Source organism: Tenrec ecaudatus, chromosome 1 (assembly GCF_050624435.1).
Source record: "Tenrec ecaudatus isolate mTenEca1 chromosome 1, mTenEca1.hap1, whole genome shotgun sequence".
Lineage (NCBI taxonomy): Eukaryota > Metazoa > Chordata > Mammalia > Afrosoricida > Tenrecidae > Tenrec > Tenrec ecaudatus.
In genome coordinates this window covers 237,161,403-237,179,833 of record NC_134530.1, presented here as the reverse complement: position 1 = coordinate 237,179,833, position 18,431 = coordinate 237,161,403, and the positions used below count along the sequence as shown (strand labels likewise).

Here is an 18,431-nt window from a genome sequence, read left to right as displayed (position 1 = left end):
AACATACGGTTTTAAAGCGTTCATTTGCAATGTGTTGAAGGCGTTGAAGGGCTTGGAATTAATTATGCAAATCAGGAAACAGACATGATAATGATCATCAGTACAAATTTACTGAGCACAGAATTATGCGCCCAGGCTCTGGTCAGCGTGGTGGTAAATGTGTTGTCCGTTCAGCTCCTGCCCCCTAGGATTGTATCTAAACCCAAACCCGCCCGCCTTGGCGGAGTCAGTTCCGACTCCTGGGCTCCAGATGAGCCTGCTCATCATGTCTCACAGGGAGGGTTCTTCTGCTCAGCGTTGTAAAGGCAATCAGCCCGAAGCACCAGAGCGTTGCTAACGAAAAGAAATCCAGGATCGATGATACCAAAGCACAGTTTTGAGTTTGTGTTTTTATGGGAATAATCTGTATTGACATTTCTTTTCCATCCTGAGATCCTGGAAACCCATTACCAGGCAGGGCTGGCAGGAGCCTTGCCCTGCAGTGGTTCATTTGTAACTTCATCTGTGGAAGAGCTCCGCGCTGTCGAGCTAGCTCCTCATTGTTCCATGCGTGCTCAGTGGTTGGAGCAGAGAATCCAGTGTCAGGAGGTTTGAGACATTGATCCCAGGTGCCTTTTTTTGGCCTGCTTTTTCCAGCGAGGGGAGTAACAATTTGACATTGCCGTCGGGATGCTAATCTGTTGTGGGAGTTTCAAATCTAACAGCATCTCTTTCTACCCCCTTGTGTTGTAGGTAATATAGAATACAGCTGCCCCGCCACCAATGAATGTGAAATCACAAAGCGCAGACGTAAATCATGCCAGGCCTGCCGCTTCATGAAGTGTTTAAAAGTGGGCATGCTGAAAGAAGGTAAGACATTTTCTCACTGACTCCACGAGTTAGCTTGGGGGTGGGAAATAACAATTTTTAGAGACAGCAGAAGAAGACGGAGTCAAAGTAAGTATGCTGAGTCTGAAGGTAGAATATTACATCCGAGCTCTCGGATGCTCTGTGGCACAGTGCTTGACATCAACAGGAGAGAGAGGAGGGCACATCTGATGTGCAGCAGCTCCCACCCGTTCGGCTTTCCAGGTCTGGTTTTATTTGTTTAGTTTGCAGAACGCAAAAGAGAACGGAGAAGCTAGCGGGCCCCGCTGTGCTCTCTCTTTCCTCCTCTTCTCAGATTTATTGCGGTTATTCTCGCTCTCCACGTCTTGGGGTTTGTAGTATTCTTTGTTTCCCGGCAATATTATCTTTGGGGATCACTTCCTATTGTAAAGAGTCTGCAACAATGATATTAAAATGGTTTTCCATTTGCCTTTTTTTTTGGGGGTAGCATCGTAGTGGGGGCGGGGTTGGGAAGCTACAGGGTGTCAGGAGTGGGATTAGCAACAAAAACAAAATACTGAATAATCACAGTAAGCATGCCTCAGTGCGAAGCAAATTGCCTCAGCCCCTGGAGCTAACTTTGCCGGGAATGAAACCCACTAAGATTCCAGAATTCACTCAAGGGTTCTACACAGGTCACCCGTCCTGAGACACGTGAAAGTTTCAGCATGTCTAGTAAGGGCAGACGGGCAAAGGGCTTGTTCTCTTCTCTGTGCAAAACCCAGTGTTTAATTAAAAAAAATTAAGTGTTAAGTTGTATTTTTATGGGGGGGGAAGGGGGAGAAACTATCTCCTATGCACATGCTTCCAATTACCACCACTTTTAGGTTTTCCAGCTTCTTCCTTCATGAGAAGTCACCAGATTTTCAAATGAATATGGTAATTTTATGAAGTCAAAAATGAAAATGTAGTCATTGAAAAATGGAAAGAAAATTATCTAAAGTGTCTAAAATTTAGAATTATTAAAATCAAATACAGCTTCTATTGAATCTGCCCTTTGTTCCTTGAATTTGCCACTTGAGATATTGTTACGGGTAGTCTCCCATCCCTTTGGCTCCCAGATCTTTATAAACCTAAGTATTTATGCACCAAAGACAAACCAGAAATTCTGTTAGATATGGCATAACTCAATCTCCTAATTTTTTTATGGCGGGTTCTTATATTAAGATATTTTATTATGAACGGCATTATCGAAAGATGAGTGAATCCATTGATACCTGGGTGCATTGCTCCACCAGAGTTATCTACCTCCTCACATGACTAGAAACAAAGGAAATCTTTCATTCCTATTGTCTTCAACTTGTGTATTCCTTTGGAAATTCTCCATCAATCTACCTATCAGCCTGGTGGCATAAGGGGCATGTGTTTGCCTGCTCACTGCAAGATGAGCAGTTGAATCCACCAGTTGTCCACAGGAGAAAGACAAGGCTTTCTGGTCCCACAAAGAGTGACAGCCTTGGAAATCCACTGGGGCAGTCCCCTTTCGTCCTGTAGGGCTGCCGTGAGTCATACTTGACTCGATGGTAGTGATAAGTCTATGTCTCGAGGAGAAAAAGCTTAAGAAAAGAGAGATGGCCAAAACACAGGGTCAAGCTACAAAACAAACGGAAAAGTTGCCTAGTTATAGATTTCAATATATATAGCTACTCTTACTAGATGAAGATATTCATGTGACCATTCTCTCTCTCTCTCTCTCTCTCTCTCTCTCTCTCACACACACACACACACACACACACACACACCATAAAAACTGAAGGCACAACAGTAAGAGCACAACCTACATAGAGTCCCTGTAGAATTGCCCCCAAGGGATTTCCGAGCCTGTAAATCTTTTAAAATCATTTTATTGGGGGCTCGTACAGCTCTTATCACAATCTATACGTTCAACCATTGTGTCAAGTACATTTGTACATATGTTGCCATCATCATTTTCAAAACATTTTCTTTCTACTTCAGCCCTTGGTATCAGTCCATTCCCTACCTCATCTCCCCGTCACCCTCCCTCATGAATCCTTGATAATTTCTTTATTTTTGTTCTTGTATTACGCCAACCACTGTCTCCCTTTACCTATTTTTCTGTTGTCCATCCCCCTGGGAGGGAGTTATATGTAGATTATTGTGAGCGGTTCCCTCTTTTTCCTCCTGGTGTTGCTATTCTCATTATAGGTCCTGAAGGGTTTAGCTGTCCTGGATTCCCTGTGTTTCCAGTTCTTATCTGTACCAGTGTACATGCTCTGGTTTAGCAGGATTTGTAAGGTAGAATTGGGTTCCTGATAGTGGGGAGGGGTGTGTGTGCAGGAATAGAGCATTAAAGAACTAGAGAAAAGTTGTATGTTTCAACGGTGCTCTATTGCACCCTGACTGGCTCTTCTCTTCCTTGTGACCCTTCTGTAAGTGGATGTCCAGTTGTCTATAGATGAGCTTTAACTCTCCACTCTGTACTCCCCCTCATTCACATTGATATGATTTTTTGTTCTGGGTCTTTGATGCCTGATACCTGATCCCATCGACATTTCATGGTCACACAGGCTGGTGTGCTTCTTCCATGTTGACTTTATTGCTTCTGAGCTAGATAGCTGCTTGTTTGTCTTCAAGATTTTAAGACCCCAGATGCTGTATCTTTGGATATAGCTTTCACCACCATCAGCTTTCTTCACCACATTTGCTATACCCCCATTTTGCCTTCAGCGATTGTGCCAGGAAGCTGAGAATCACAGAATGCTAGGGTATTAAAACAAAGTGTTCTTGCGTTAAGGAAGTACTTGAGTTAAGGCCCAATGTCCTTCTGCTACCTTAATAGGTAGCATATAAATATATATACAGATATCTATTCTCTATCATTATATATAAATATATTTACATATGTACATGCCTGTATTTAGACCTATACATGTCCTCCTAGTTCTTTCCTCTATTTCCTTTTATTTCCTCTTGTCCCACTATCGTATTCGATCTTCATTCAGGTTTCAGTAATTCCTCTTGGCTACATTTCCCTTGATCAAGCCCCACCAGGCCTGTGACCTACGACCTCCATGCCATCGATTTTAGATCATTTGTTGTTCCCTTGTCCCTGGGTTTGTTAACACTCACTTCCTTTCCCCCGCCTCCCCCCTCCCATGTCCTCCTGGAACCATCAGTCCCGTTGTTTTCTCCTCTGGAGTATTTATCCCGTCTATCTTATCTAGATAGACAATAAGAAGCACAAAAACAGGACAGAGCAAAACAAAACAACAAAATAAAGTAAAAATAAGAACAACCAAAAAAACCAACGACAAAAAAAGAAAACCCTGTAAATAGCTTATTTACTGTTAGGAGTTATTTCCAGTGGAGCCTGATGAGGTGCCGTGCCCTGGCCCCAAAGTCTATTTCTGATATTCCTGGGGGACATCATTGATTTGCTCCCCTTGCTGCTCTGTTGCACGCCCTTAATTTTTCCCCGGTGTGGTAATATCAGATCTGGCGCAATTCCCGCACCATGCCTCCAGTGTTGTCCCCATAGCACTATGGGTCAATGAGGGACATTGTAGTGGGGCCAGCCTTATGGTCCTCTCAGGGTATTGACTGCTCTGAGCAAGAATATCACCCTCGGGTCTTGGTGAGCCAGGATGTGCTCCACTCTCTCTCTTTCCCTCTTCATTTGCTCCTGTGTGCTCTGATCAGATGTGCCTTTCTCCCTGAGTTTGAGGTGGGCTAGGGGGTGTCCATGTATTGGGGATTGGGGCCAGCCCCACAGACCCCTCTTGGTACGCTGCTTCATGCTGGTATGTTGCATTCATGTCTTGGCACAACATGTTGAGATCTGGTCCCTCTCCTCCTCCTGTGGAGGTATAAAGCCTGGAAATTTTTACAGAAGCACACCGCTGCACCTTTTTCCTGTCACTGGTGAGTTTGAAGAACAGATTTTGGGTCAACAGTCCATTGCTTAACCCCCTGAGCCATGAGGACACTTAGTGAGAGAGATGACTTCTTAAAGTGATAAAGTTTCTCTTGCTTTTTGCCTTAATCTACATCAGACTAAGAAGTGCAACACATTTTAGAATACAATCAATTATAAGCGAATGGATTTTATATTAAACGTTAAAGTGTATAGAATGCTCTCATATCCAAGTAGGGTAAAAATTATTTTGATCCCACTGCTCTAGTTTTTCCACTGCTTGCCCACTCCACATAATTTATCTCTTCCTTCAAGGTTTTCAGGAAGTAGGGAGGGGGAGAGATTTTCCCTCAATGTGGTTCCCTCCCCCACCCCCATTAGGAGCAATGCTGAAGGGCAGTAATAGTGGCTGGAGAGTGTGAACTGCGTTTAATTAAACATTCTTGGTGAGAGTAAATGGGACAGGGCTTATCTATAATTCACACCTCTTCAGTTGCTGTTATCAAGCCTTTAGAGGGTCTGTTTTCAAGGGAATTGCTGCTGTTGCCGATATACTCAAATAATAATTTATTTTTCCTCCACTTTCTTGTGCCCATTTTAATGGCACAACATTAGCGCTCCAACCACCACCCCAGACAGACAGCGTGAGATGGCGAGGCATAAATATGGAATATTCCCTTTCTTTTGTACTTATGAAAAAAAGTACTGTGAAATATTGCTTTACTGCTCGCATACAAATGCACCATTATGTTTGGCCATCTCCTTGGCTTCAGTCTTGCCTCCGAAGCCTGGAGAGAATGATATTGTCTTAAATGTATCTTTATGGATGGAGAGGGATTTCCGCCCCATGCAGTATGTCAGAGATCATGATGTAGTAAATCTATTCAAATGTAAACCTGTTCAATTCAATTACCAGTCCATAATAAAATTTGCTGCTACACCCCCGTGTTGACCACAGCAGCCCGCACAGACTGATGCCAGAGCAGGTCTGGAAATTGACAGGGAAAATCTATTTAAACAAGCCAAGGCGAAAAAAGAACATCAGTTCAAAGAATCTGAAATGAAATCAGATTTCAACAGCTTTGACGCGAACCTGTCCTCCTTGAAGGGTTTTTTTGTTTTTGTGTTTCTCTGACTAGGCAGGTACATCTTAGAGAAAGTGCTGCCTGAAGGAAATGAAGAGGTGTTTGACTTTTTTTTTTTTGTATTTAAAAGGTGGTTAATGGAAAAACAGCCTTTTTTTGGGGAAAGAGTTGATTCTTAGCTTCATTGATTGGCATCTCTGTTAATTGGAGTGTATCACTGAGGAAAGCTCGCGGAGCACATGTGGGAGTGTAAAGGGGAAGCAATGGCTGATGGGTAAACACTTTGAATCGTATCACATTATTTGTCATTGTATTTTTTTTTAAGTTAGGGCTTTGCATTCTCCAGCAAATTATTTACGAATGGACTGTGGTTTTTTTTCATTTTAACTTCCAAAAGTTCAAGAAATAGTTTTTAAAAATTGCTACCAAGTGGAGTAAAAATAAAACTTGTATTTGCAGAGAAAACAACAGAATGCTACAATATACCCAAAGTTTGTGAAGTTCCATGAAATAAACAGCACTTTGTTCAAACCCAAGAGCTTGTAACATTTCACAGCCTGAAAATCCCCTTCCTCTTTCTCTGTGCGGTGCTTCGCTCATGAGCTTCATGAATGATGGGCGAGCGTTGCTTCCCAGCATCGTACCATGCTGTATGTCAGAGGAGACCCATCTATTACCAGATATCTGGTCCCAACATTCCCTTTTCATTTTTCCCCTCCAGGTATTGCTTATTTGAAGGAAAACACAAAACAAAACAAAAACTAATCAAGGTGCGCCTATAAATCTGGTGACGATTTATTTTTATTTTGATCTCTCTTCTTGGTTATTTAAAGGCAACTGTAGGATCAATGGGTCAGTTTTCCTCTGTCAGTGGCGAACAGACATCTTGTGAAAGTCACAATTATGGAGGTGTAGAATGCTGTCATCAAAGGGTGGGAGGGTTTCGCTTACTTACTGCCGTAGTGGGTTTCACCTTACACTTCAAGTTTGTTTTTATACTTTTCTTTTTAAAACTGTACTCTTACAGGTTAGCGAGATACTCTCCCATACCTACACACAGTATTTCCCAGCAGGATAGTTAGCCTGCCAAAGTGTAGCTGAATCCGGGCGGTGTACAGGATTCATTTAGTTATTTCGTGTTAATAGAGTGTGCCTTATTACTCTGCTTAAAAATGATTATTTTGGCTTTGATTTCTTCATCTGTAAAGGTATGATAACAATAAGATTGCTGTGATGATGTAAACACTTGCTGCGAACATCCAGAAAGGGGCTGCAGGGTCCCAAGTGCTGACAGTACCAAGAGGTCTAGAGTAAGGACTAGATTGACATGAGCTTTGTTTATTGGAGACCATGAGGAGGCTCAGTGGTGCCAGGTTCAAACCCTGGCTATCCCGTGACTGGACCTGAAACAAGTTCCATCACCTCTCGACGACTCACTTCCCTCACCTCTTTATTTGTGCACACAGCACTGCAGGTTGGGTTTTTTGTGAAGACTAATGAGTTCCATAGTCACAGGGTCTGACACATGGTTTGCAGGAGACACCAGCTAGTATCAGATACCACATTGACTTGCTGCAGTATCCCAGAGAGATGCAAAATTTGTTATCTTTTGGCAACATCTGTGACTTTGGTGGTCTTTTCCAAATATTTTTTTAGGAGAACCCATCAGTAAGGGATGATTTCCTCAGAAATGCCATGAGTCAACTTGGTCTTAAATATCTAGCCTCAAGGGAAGAGAGTCAACATACAAAAAGAAAGACGTTTTCAAGCAGCAGTTTTCACTACATGCTTTGAAGGCTAGTTTAGGAAAGCCAACTCCTGTCTTAGCAAAAAAAAGATGAGGAGAGGGAAAGAATGAAGACAAACTCCACCCCAATAATAATGATAATAATTGACAAAACACATATTTTTAAATATGCAAGAACTTAAGAATTCTATCAATGTCATCAAAGCAAAATAAAGCAAAAATAAGACAACCCATTGGCACTATTGATTCTGATTCTCAACAACCCCCCGACCGCCCCCCTCTAACCCCCATGTGTTGCTCCATTTGATCTTGCTTGGTGGTGACCTTTCAGAAGCAGAACCACAAGCCTTTCCTCCCAGAAGCACTCAAGCTTTCAGCCTTTGAGTCAGCAGATAAGCATTTAGCTGTGTCATCTAGCAACTACACGAACTTCACAGGCACATGAAATTTGACTGGGGAAACTTTTATATCAGAGTATAGTGGTGGTGGAAAAAGGACAGATTGAAATAGAGTTTAGTGAGCCTCATAAAGACTAAGTGAGCTTCGTTGGGCTTGGAAATGTATTGTGTTTTAGCATCTACTCTGACGTTTCTACCACCAACCCACTGCTATTGGGTTGGTCCTGACCCATAGTGGCTTCCAGATTTATGGGAGAGGACAACCTCACCTTTCTGTTGAGAAGCAGCTGGTGATTCTGAAGGGCCAGTCTTGCAGTAAGCAGTCCAGTGCAACCACCCAGCACTGATATTGGGCAAGTTGATTCAGTTTTGAGTCTCCCTTCCCATATGCACAGGGGAACAGTGAGACAGCCTTCTTTCTTGCCCCTTCTACTCTAAAGTCCTATGTTTCTGTGGGAAAAAGATTCAATAAAGTCAGTCACATCGTTCCCATGTATAACATAAAGATTCATATTTATGGTGATGATGGCAACGATCAGAAATGTAATAGCATGCATGTATATGATCAATTCAGGAAGTGATTTTATAAATTTTCTCTTAATTGACTATACTTTATAGGTGTTCTTTCTGTGGAAAAGCAGGGGATAGGTTTTGTATTATAATTTTGGGGGGGGAAATCCAGCAGAAGTGAGTGCTGAAAGAACAGTAGCTACATTAATAGATATTTAAACACTTAGAAACAAAATATTGATTACATATATTGCTTGTGTTTGATAACCTTTTCTCTATATTTCCTACCATCTCTTGTAAATATATTGAAAATGGAGTCAGTGTATTTTAATTTCTGTGGATATCCTAAACTTCATCATGGATTAGATTAATTTGAAGTTGTATTGTTACTATATATACATCTAAATACATAAGTTTCTAAGGAAGCTTATATAATACCTTTAAAATAATTCCTTTGAAGAAAAATGAACAAATGATGTAGCTGTTTTATTCATAACCATGCTTTTGTATGTAGGTTTTATTGGTGCTGTTGTTATTTATTTGATAACCTCCTTAAGTATATTTCTATTATGGTCATGTTCAATGTGATATATGTGTATTTCTCCCACTTTTTAAAAGTCTAAACAACACAACCATGAAGATTCCAGGTAGGCAACTCAATGTTTAGTCTTCATCCCCTAGTGATACTCAAAATACAGCGGAAGCAGCTCCTGCCTGTCCATTGCCCAGAGTCCAGCATAATAATCTACTCACTGTCCTGGAGTCAATTCTGACTCACCACGACCTTAGAGGACATGGTAGAACTGCCTCATGAGTTTCTGAAGCAATCACTCTTTACAGGAGTAGAAAGTCTCATCTCTCCTTCTCCTAGTGGACTGGTGGTTTTGAACGACTGACTTTGTGGTCGGCCAATCAACATGTAACCACTAACCACCAGGGTGCCTTAATATGATAGGCCAGCTGAAATCTTAATTGTAGCCCCTGGCCTGATAAAGAGTCCAGAGAATTTCAGAGAGCGGCAGAGTTTACAGATCAAACAGGAGGCTTGTGTTGTATCTAAGATGTGTGAGGAAGCTCCGAACTTTTGGGAAAGTGGAGTCCGAAGAAATGGGACTTTTCCACCAACTTGGTGAAGCCCCTTTCATGTTGAAGATGCATTCATAGAGAGGGAGGCTCTCCCTTTCGGAGGAAAACCTGCTCCGAGGAGACTGCACTTCTCAGTAAGAGTTGAACAAGGCCATCAAAAACATAATGGCGAGGCTCAGTTCAATCAGGAAGTGTGTTGGCTAAATTTTTGGACTGATTGTAAATTAGAGGAGGCATTTTGAATAAAAAATGATGGAGATCAAAAGAACATGCCCGGAGCAAGAAGTTCAGATTCTTTTGTTTGGGTCAAGCAGATTAGCTACTATCTTGGGGTGGAACTGTAAGAAAGATATTAACTTTAAAAAGCATGAGAATCTAAAATGATCTTGTATTTTTCTGCCTTGTTGTGCCTCCAGTTATCTGAATGGGGCCAAGCTCTCTGATTAGTGAGAAATACTTTTTTTTTTAAGGGACTCTAGCAGCGGTTCTCAACCTGAGGGTCACGGCCCCTTTGGGAGCCGAACGACCCTTTCATAGAGGTTGCCCAATTCATAACAGTAGCAAAATGACAGTGATTAAGTAGCACCGAAAATAATTTTATGGTTGGAGATCACACAACATGAGGAACTGTATTAAAGGGTCACAGCATTAGGAAGGTTGAGAACCACTGCTCTATAGTGACGACATAAATTATAAACTTAAATCATCAACTCCTTCCACTTGTACAATCCCATGGTTTCCAGGATAATCACAGGACTGTGTACCACTACTACAATCAATGTTAGAAAATTCCCATCATCTCTGAAAGCAGCCCCGTGTTCTGGATCTGAAGTCCCTCTCGCACTCTCCACCTCCCGCCCTCATCTGTCCTTTGGTGGACGTTTAGGTTGTTTCTAACATTGAGCTGTTGTGGAAAGATTCCCGGAGGACTTCTGTGTCCATTTCTTGTGAGTTTCTCTGGGGATGGAGGAGAGGGCCACCACGTAGTTATATTTGCAGTCATCTGAGAAACTGCCAGGCTGGGCTCCCTAGCCACCACCTATGTTCACATTCCAAGTGACAAGGAATACAGTTTTCCCACTTGCCCAGCCTCCTTCCCCACGCTCGCTCTTGTTTGACCTGGGCCTCTCACCATGGTCCTGAAGGTAAAGCGGCTCTCCACTGTGATGTGCGTTTGCAGTTTCCTCCTGCTTACGGATGCCCAGGGTCTTCTCAGGTGCTCACTGGCCATTAGGATGCCTCACGGGGTCTATTCTGTTCACTCTTTTCCCATTTACTAAAAACCTCTCTTCCTTTTGATGGAGACTGTCCACCACGAAGCATAGACCAAGTCAACAGCTTCCACATGTACTAGCAGTGACACAGGCTGCGTCCGTCAAGCTGCGGACCCCTTCCGGCCTTTTAATTGAGTGACCTCTCTTTCTTTATTTCGGTAGTAAGATTTCCTTCTATCTTCTAGAAGCAAGTCCCTTGTGAAATCATAAGATTTGCAAATACATCCTCCCGTCCTGGGGATTGTCTTTTCACTTTCATTCTGGTGTGTTGTGAAGCACAATATTGGCTTTTTCAATGAAGTCCGTGTTACCTGCTTTGTTGGGTGTTTGATGTCAGATGGGAAAATCCACGGCTAAACCCCAGGCCATGAAGCATTACTCGTGTGTTTTCAAATGAGTTGTGTAGTGTTTACTCTTTCTGAGCTAGTTCTTTGATCCATTTTTGATGTAAGTTTTGTATATGGTGTCAGTCAGGATGTAACTTCATTATTTGACAGAGCCAGGTGCCCCATTACCATTGGTTGAGAAAACTTTTTCCCGTTTAAGTGTTCTTGGCAGTTTCACAAAAAAATCATCTGACCATTTCTCTAGGATGTTGTTTCTGGTCTCTCAATTCTACTTCCTGGTTTATTTGTTTCTTCTTGTGCCAATCCTACACTTTTTTTTGATTATCATTGCTTCATAATTTGGAAAGGGGAAAATCTGTTTCCTCTGATAATCTTTTTCTCTTGCATATGGTTTAAACTGTCCCGAATTCATTGAAATTCCATATGAATTTTAGAATAAATCTATCACTTTCAAAAGTCAGCCGGGTCTCTAATAAAGGTTACATTGAGCCTGTGGGTTCATCGAGGGAGGCTTGCCATCTTCAGGAGTCCGGGGCATTCTGGGCTGGACATTGGGCTGCTAACCAGGAGGTGAGCAGTTTGGACCTTGGAAGGCAGAAAGGTGAGACTCTGCCCCTGTAACGATTCACGGCCTTGGAAACCCTGTGCGCAAATGATGAGTCAGGACCAATGTGATCGTCACAATAGTCTTCCAGTCTGTGTTTATAGGATGTCTCCCGTTTGTTCCGTTTCTCTCTCTTTGTAATAAAGATTCGAAATAACCTTTTTGTTTTCCTTATATTTTTGCTCTCTTAAAAAGATCATGTAATCGATGCCTATTTTGCATTCCTTTTTGAAGGGACTGGACAAATGATACTGCTCTTAGAATTGAAAGACACTCTGGTGCCACAGTGTTTGAGTGGTTGGCTGCCAATTCAAGGGTGGTAGTTCAAACCCACTAGCCACATGCAGGGAGCCTCCCTGTGGCAGTCGGTTTCCCTAGGGGTAGCAGTCTTGGACAGTGGTAGGGAGCAGTGCTTCAGAAGGGATCGTTACCAATCACTGGCGTTGCCTTTGCTTTGGGATGGACTGGGAGGCCACTGTCTTTTGCTCTGATTCATGGTACCAGGGCTAGCCTCACGCCGAGGAAATCGCTGATTAGAAAGAACAGCAGGGCTATACAGAAGGTGGCAGCTCCTCCGCTGACTTTAAGGGTCTGTTCAGAGGCCCTATTAATTATATCCAGAGAGTAGATTTCCATATTTCAGTGTAGAGAAAGCGGTGTGGGTGTGTATGTGTGCACATGTATGTGAGGGGGAGTACAAAGTATACGCTTATTCATTTACCTGACATTATAGCTTTCCAATCCGTTGTTTTGATTCTTGGGAGCCCCCAGGATACAAAGAAAAAATGATCCCAGAACTGTTTTGCTACAACCTCAGCTTGTGTCTTGATTTATATGTGGCAGAGGGACTCGCGGAGTCTTCTGGGTGCACCCTATCAGCAGGGGAACAAAGAGCAACTTACTTGTCTAATTGCCCTGCTGCTGCACTTCCTCCATTTTAATACCATGTTCGCTTTAAGGGTGTAGCGTTTTCCAGGTAGGTTCTCTTTAAAAAATATAAAGCAACTCGGGTCATTTAGTCCCAAGCAAATTTGTTATCTCTTACTTGAAGAGCCTGGTTAGTGTAATTGATCCTAACAAAATAGCTTTTGTTAAAAAATAAAACAAAACCAAACCTCTGAAGAAGACATTGCCAAGGTGATTCTGCGCCCCCCCCCCCCTTTTCTTCCTCAAGTCTAATATCATTATGCTGCCAAGTTGAAAACAGAAATTATTGGTAGGGAAATTTGGGTTCCTACTGCCTTCAAAAAGCAGAACAAAGAAAAGGAGAAAGCTTTAATGGTATTCAAGGAAAATATTTCTGTGTTAGATGACAGTTAATAGAACCGCATTGACCTCCCTGGTGTTTCTTGCGCTCTCTGTTGTAATATTATCCTGCGAATCTCCCTCATTAATGCAGAGTATTAAACAAAACTCCCAAGTCATAAGCGGCAGCAGGCCACCTTCTTTGTGAGTTTTGTCTCGATGCTAAGCCATTTGCAAATGTATTTAAGATGCCACAAAAAGTTATTTTGTGTACAGATACTGCCTAACCAGCTGGTGATTTTTATTTTATATTTAGTTGATATGGAGCTTGCATAATGCGTCTCAAACGATTAGCAAAAATGTGAAGGTAAGATTTATAATCTATATCCCTGAGAGCATAATATGCATTAGGCTGTGTGTGTGTGTGTGTGTGTGTGTGTGTGAGAGAGAGAGAGAGAGAGAGAGTGAGAGAGAAAGAGAGAGAGAGAGAGAGAGAGAGAATCCTTAGAACGACCCCCAGGGGCAGCTGGTACCCCATCTCACAGAAGAAAGTGAATGCACAGAGAGATTACGCTATTGGCCAAAATTTTCACCGAGCCAAAATGGGGCATAGATTGGATTTCTGAGTCCATTGTTTGTGCCCCAAATTTGCTTAATGTATTTAATTTTGTGAACCTCAGGAATATTCAGATATATATTAGCTTGTGACCCTCCAGAGCTTGTTTCATGTCAGAAGATGTTTCTCTTTTTAGAGCGTTATTTAGAACACCTGCTTTGGCTGCTTTGCTTTATTTTTTTTTCTTCCGTTTCGACCAGGCTGGCTTCGGTGCTTTAGGTTCTGCATTCAGTGTCCGGGAATGCAATGAACTGTGATGAAAGGCAGGAAGTTCTCTGTCGCTGTGAGGGATGGTGCAAAGGAAAAGTATCACATGAGACATAGACTAGGATATCTTTTAAAAACACTTTTATTGTGGAGTGAAGATTTATAGAGCAGATCATCAGTTTTTTATTCAGCAGTGCATGCGCATGCTGTTTTGCCTCATTCCTTGCAGTCCTATCAATGTTCCACCCACCCCGCCCCTCCAGTTTTCTCCATGAATCTCCTATTTCCTTTCCTCCTTCCTTCCTAACCCCTCAGAACTTCATCTTTGACCTCAAATGACTGATTATTCTAAGGTACCTGACCTCACTGGGATGATTGGTTCCCTGAACATTGAACCACGTGTGCGGAAGGTGGTTGAATTCAGTTCCTCATCTGAAGGGCTATCTATCCCCTAGGAGTCCCGCCACAGAGGGGACTTTATTCTATGGTGGCTGCCACCACTCAGATTCTGGAGACGCCAGCATAAAGCGGAGACTAAATTGACCATTCTAAGCTGTCTGAACAGATGTCAACACTCTACGCTGCCACTGCCTGCGAGCCCGATGTCACTGGGCTCTCCGTTGTTGTCAGTGTAGACGACATAGAACGCCAGTCTATGACTTGAAGCATTAGAGAGAGAGATTTTGCTTCTTGCGACATAATTTTATTCTCTGGTTCTGTTTTTAGAAAGTAAACCTCCAAACCGTGTAATTATGCCTTTGTAGAGAGGAATGGATTTGTTTCATTGACTTCGAGTATCATCTGCCCTATAATCTTCAAGATAGCTCCATTGAGCACCACTGGGGATATTGTTTACAGATCCATTTTGTCAATGAGGGAATTGAAGTCCTAAGGATTCAAAGATTTGGCCATGTGATTTTGGATATAAACTCTGCTGGCTCTTTGACTTTAGCAGATCCTCTGTGTACAACTGGTTTGCCGCAACAGCTTTTACATATAATTTATATATGTTTATAATGAAATCATGATAGCATTACAAAAGAGGTAGAGTCTCCCATCCTTAGCTTGTTAGTTACTTCTCTTGTTAAGACTCAGCGGATTTCTAGTGCACTAAACATTTAACTCCTTATTGGGCATGTTTTGCTTATGGCTCAGACTCTCTCAATTGGAAGTGAGCACTGGTCCTTTCTTGAGAGAGAGATTGTTCTGTCATTTTGCCTCTTTCTAGCTTAGTAGGTTGCGGATCCACCAACCAGCTTCCCTAAGGCAAGCTGTCTGCAAAGGAACAAGCCAGCTGGCTTGGCCAAGGTTGATCAATGATGAGAGGCAGGCTGGGTTCCAGGTTCACAAAAGCCACTCAGTGGAGAGTAGGTCAGCGGCTTCCCCAAAGCCAATTAGCTGGCAGAAGTCTACGGTGCCTGGTGCTAGCCAAATTCCCTGAGCCTGATGGTACTGGTGGGGAGTCCATCGTTGGCCTTGCTGGCACACCAGACTTAAGTGAATGGCAGATTGTGCTGTATGCGAGCCAGTGTGGCTTTATGGAGCCACTAGAACAAATATCAGGGACCTGCCACGCCCACTCATCATTCCCTAAATCATCTATGCAGTCCCAGCACGTTGATACCGGCAGGTGTAGTGGACCTGAGTTGACATTTACATCACGCATCTTTTCCACCTTGCTTCGGCTGAAATGCTTTTTTTTTTAAGTTGACATGAGCATGAATCATGCCACTTTCGGGAAGCTACATAGAGCTGGTTTGGGAGACAGGAAGCGTTACAGTGTCAGAATTTCTGTGAATTTAATAGTGACAACTGCAAAGTACTCTTCTTTCCCACATGGCAGTGTGGGATGCACGGAGCCATGTGGCAGTATCCACAGTGAGGGTTTAGCATTTGCCGTTTGGTGAGCCAGCTTCTCCCCAAACTGTGTGTAGATGCCTAAGGTCATAGCCTTCTTCTCCGTTGTGAGGTTAGGTTTGCTCTACCCAGACTGTTTCATCAGCATTTAGATAGGTCTGAATGACTTAGATATTTTGGACCTCTGGATGACTTTGCTGAAGTGTTATATTGGAAATCGTAACATGTTAAGAAGAATATGTAAAAGTTAGGGAATTTATGTGACCTCATTTCGCTTAGCAGGTGTTTCTGCTTAGATCTTGTTTCCGTACTTCCTGATTTCTATTTCCAAGTTCCTAGGAAGCCAGGCTCACTTTGCCTGGCTTCCTTAGTCTTCAGCTATGAAAATACATGTTTTCTTGAGGCTACCTAAGCCCTTATTTAATGGACTCTCCAATGAATGTCCCCCAGTTAAATTCTCCCCTCTTCTTCTACCCTTGTGTTGTTCCCGCTCAGATTTCTGACCCCAAGTTGTTGTGTTGTTGTTGTTTGCTGCTGCCCAGTCTCCCAGCTCCTGGTGAACCCATCGGTGAAAGGTGAAACACTGCCTAGCCTGTCCCATGCCCAGGATTTTTGGAGCAGATCATTGTGGTCCAGAGGATCGCATGGACAGGTTTTTGAAAGTGAATCAACAGAGCTCTCTTCATAGTCCAGCTTAGTCTGGAAGCTCACTGAAACCTGTTCAGCTTCACAGCAATGCACAGGCTTCTCCTGACAGATGGGGTGATCATTTCTTCTAAAAGCCATGGTTCTCCACATCTCTGCCAAGTAGCAGTTTGGTGACTCCCACGCCTGTGCTCCCCATAGTTATCCTGTCTTGAACCCCCACTACCCCCGAGTTCACCTCTGTGCTCTTCAGACATCAATTCTCTTATCAATTAAGGCTTTTCGGTGTCACATTATCATTACTATATTTGAGGCCGATTAAAGGATGATGACATTGATTTTAGCCAGTTTAAGATTACTACCAAGTCACAGAGACTTTGAAAGTATTGGGGAGGAAAGTGGACCTGGCTCAATATTTCCTCTCCACACCCCCAGAGATGGCCTGCTCCTTACATCATCGGAAGCTGGCTTCTGCTAATTTCTCCCAGGAAATACTTTCTCTCTACCTGTCACTTCAAAGGAGCCTACATACATGGAACTGCGATTAAGCACTTAACTGCTAATTGAAAGGTCGACTGTTCCAACTGTCATTCACTCTGTAGGAAAAAGATGGTGGTCTGCTTTCAGGAAGAGTACAACCTCGCACACTCTATGGGGAAGTTCTTCTCTGTCCCGTAGGGCTCTGGAAGTAGGACTCAGCTCTATGACAGGAGACAGTGCTTTATTTATCAATTCAAACAATACGCATTTGGCAAAGAAATCCAATCTTGCAATTATTCCTCCTTCTGTTATCTGCCTAGTCAACAAATAGTGTCTGAGTGATTGATGACTCCATATTTAATTAAGTGCCATAGATTAAAAGTGAGCATGATAATTTCCTGCCCACATGGAGTTTATGATCTTTCCTAAGCCTGATTACTTAGAGTGATACTGGTTCCTTGGTTCCTTTTCCTGAATTCCCATAGCATTTATATGCTCTTTTAACATGTTTAAACATTTTAACATCTTGTTTTCCATGGAAGGAAGTAGAGCATACATTTTAAGAACATGGCCTCTAGAATCAAATGAACCCTTCCTATTGATTGAGTCCTTAAAATATGTTTAACATGACAATACTTTTTAATTTTGATTTTAACTTCTGATTTCAATCCATTTTGTTTAATTTAAATAGCAGCATCTGCTTGGTGGCTACTGTATTGGACAGGGCAGAGATAGAATCTAGGTCCAGTCCAAATTTCACCACTCCTACCGATATGATCTCAAGCAAGTCATGTTACCTTGGGCATGCCTTCTCTGTAAAATGGAGTTGGTGATGACGGTTGTTTTGAAGATTCAGTGAAATAATACATATATAGTTGGCTTGGACAGTGCAAGCATCCAACCGGTTGTCAGTGGGATCCTGGCATCCCAGAATATGCCAATATAGAATTGTGTTCCTTTTTTATTTTTAAAGCTAAAAGGAAGAAATTTATTGGGGCCCATACAGGAAACCCTAGAGGGGCCCAGCATCCCCTACTGTGTAGGCATATGCAGCAAATGGTCACATCATTCACTGTACCCCAGTGGCCCGGAGGGTCTCCCCTTGAGCCGAGCCCCAAAGCCTAGGACTGGCTGGGGGTGGCTGATTTCTTAAAAGAGATCACCAGACCTTTCTCTTGAGGCACCACCAAGTATACGGAACTCTCCAACCCTTTGGTTAGCGGTTCAGTAGATCTGTGCCATCCATAATTGCAGCACATCTGAAGGGCTCAGATGCTCTGATTAATTTTTGTATTCCATTGTTCACTTGGTAGCCCTGGTGGCACCGTGGTAAGGGCTCAGCTGCTCATCAAAAGGTTGGTGGTTCATACTCACCAGGCACTCTAAGGGAGAGATGTCAACACCTGCTGCTTAAGCACTGCAGTCTTTGCAGCCCTATGTAGTGGCCGTTTCCTCTGCTCTGTAGGGGAGCTATGCGTTGGAATCGACTGAGCAGCACACATATTACACACTAAGTACGTCTCATGAGACAAAACACGAACCACCTGAGAACAGGGATTGCGTCTGCCTCTTTTTTTTTTATTCCTTCT

The 18,431-nt window shown here is 42.8% G+C and overlaps 1 protein-coding gene across 4 annotated transcripts in view; it reads left to right on the top strand.

Annotated features, from left to right (window-relative positions):
* Positions 1–18,431, top strand: part of ESRRG (estrogen related receptor gamma) — a 256,355-nt gene that overhangs the window by 82,231 nt on the left and 155,693 nt on the right. For 3 of the 4 annotated variants that reach the window (XM_075540577.1, XM_075540580.1, XM_075540579.1), the window contains one exon: positions 733–849. The exons of the other annotated variant lie outside the window; for it this stretch is intronic. In XM_075540577.1, coding sequence (XP_075396692.1) covers positions 733–849 — 117 coding nt within the window. The remainder of the gene's footprint in view (positions 1–732; positions 850–18,431) is intronic. 4 annotated transcript variants of the gene reach the window in all.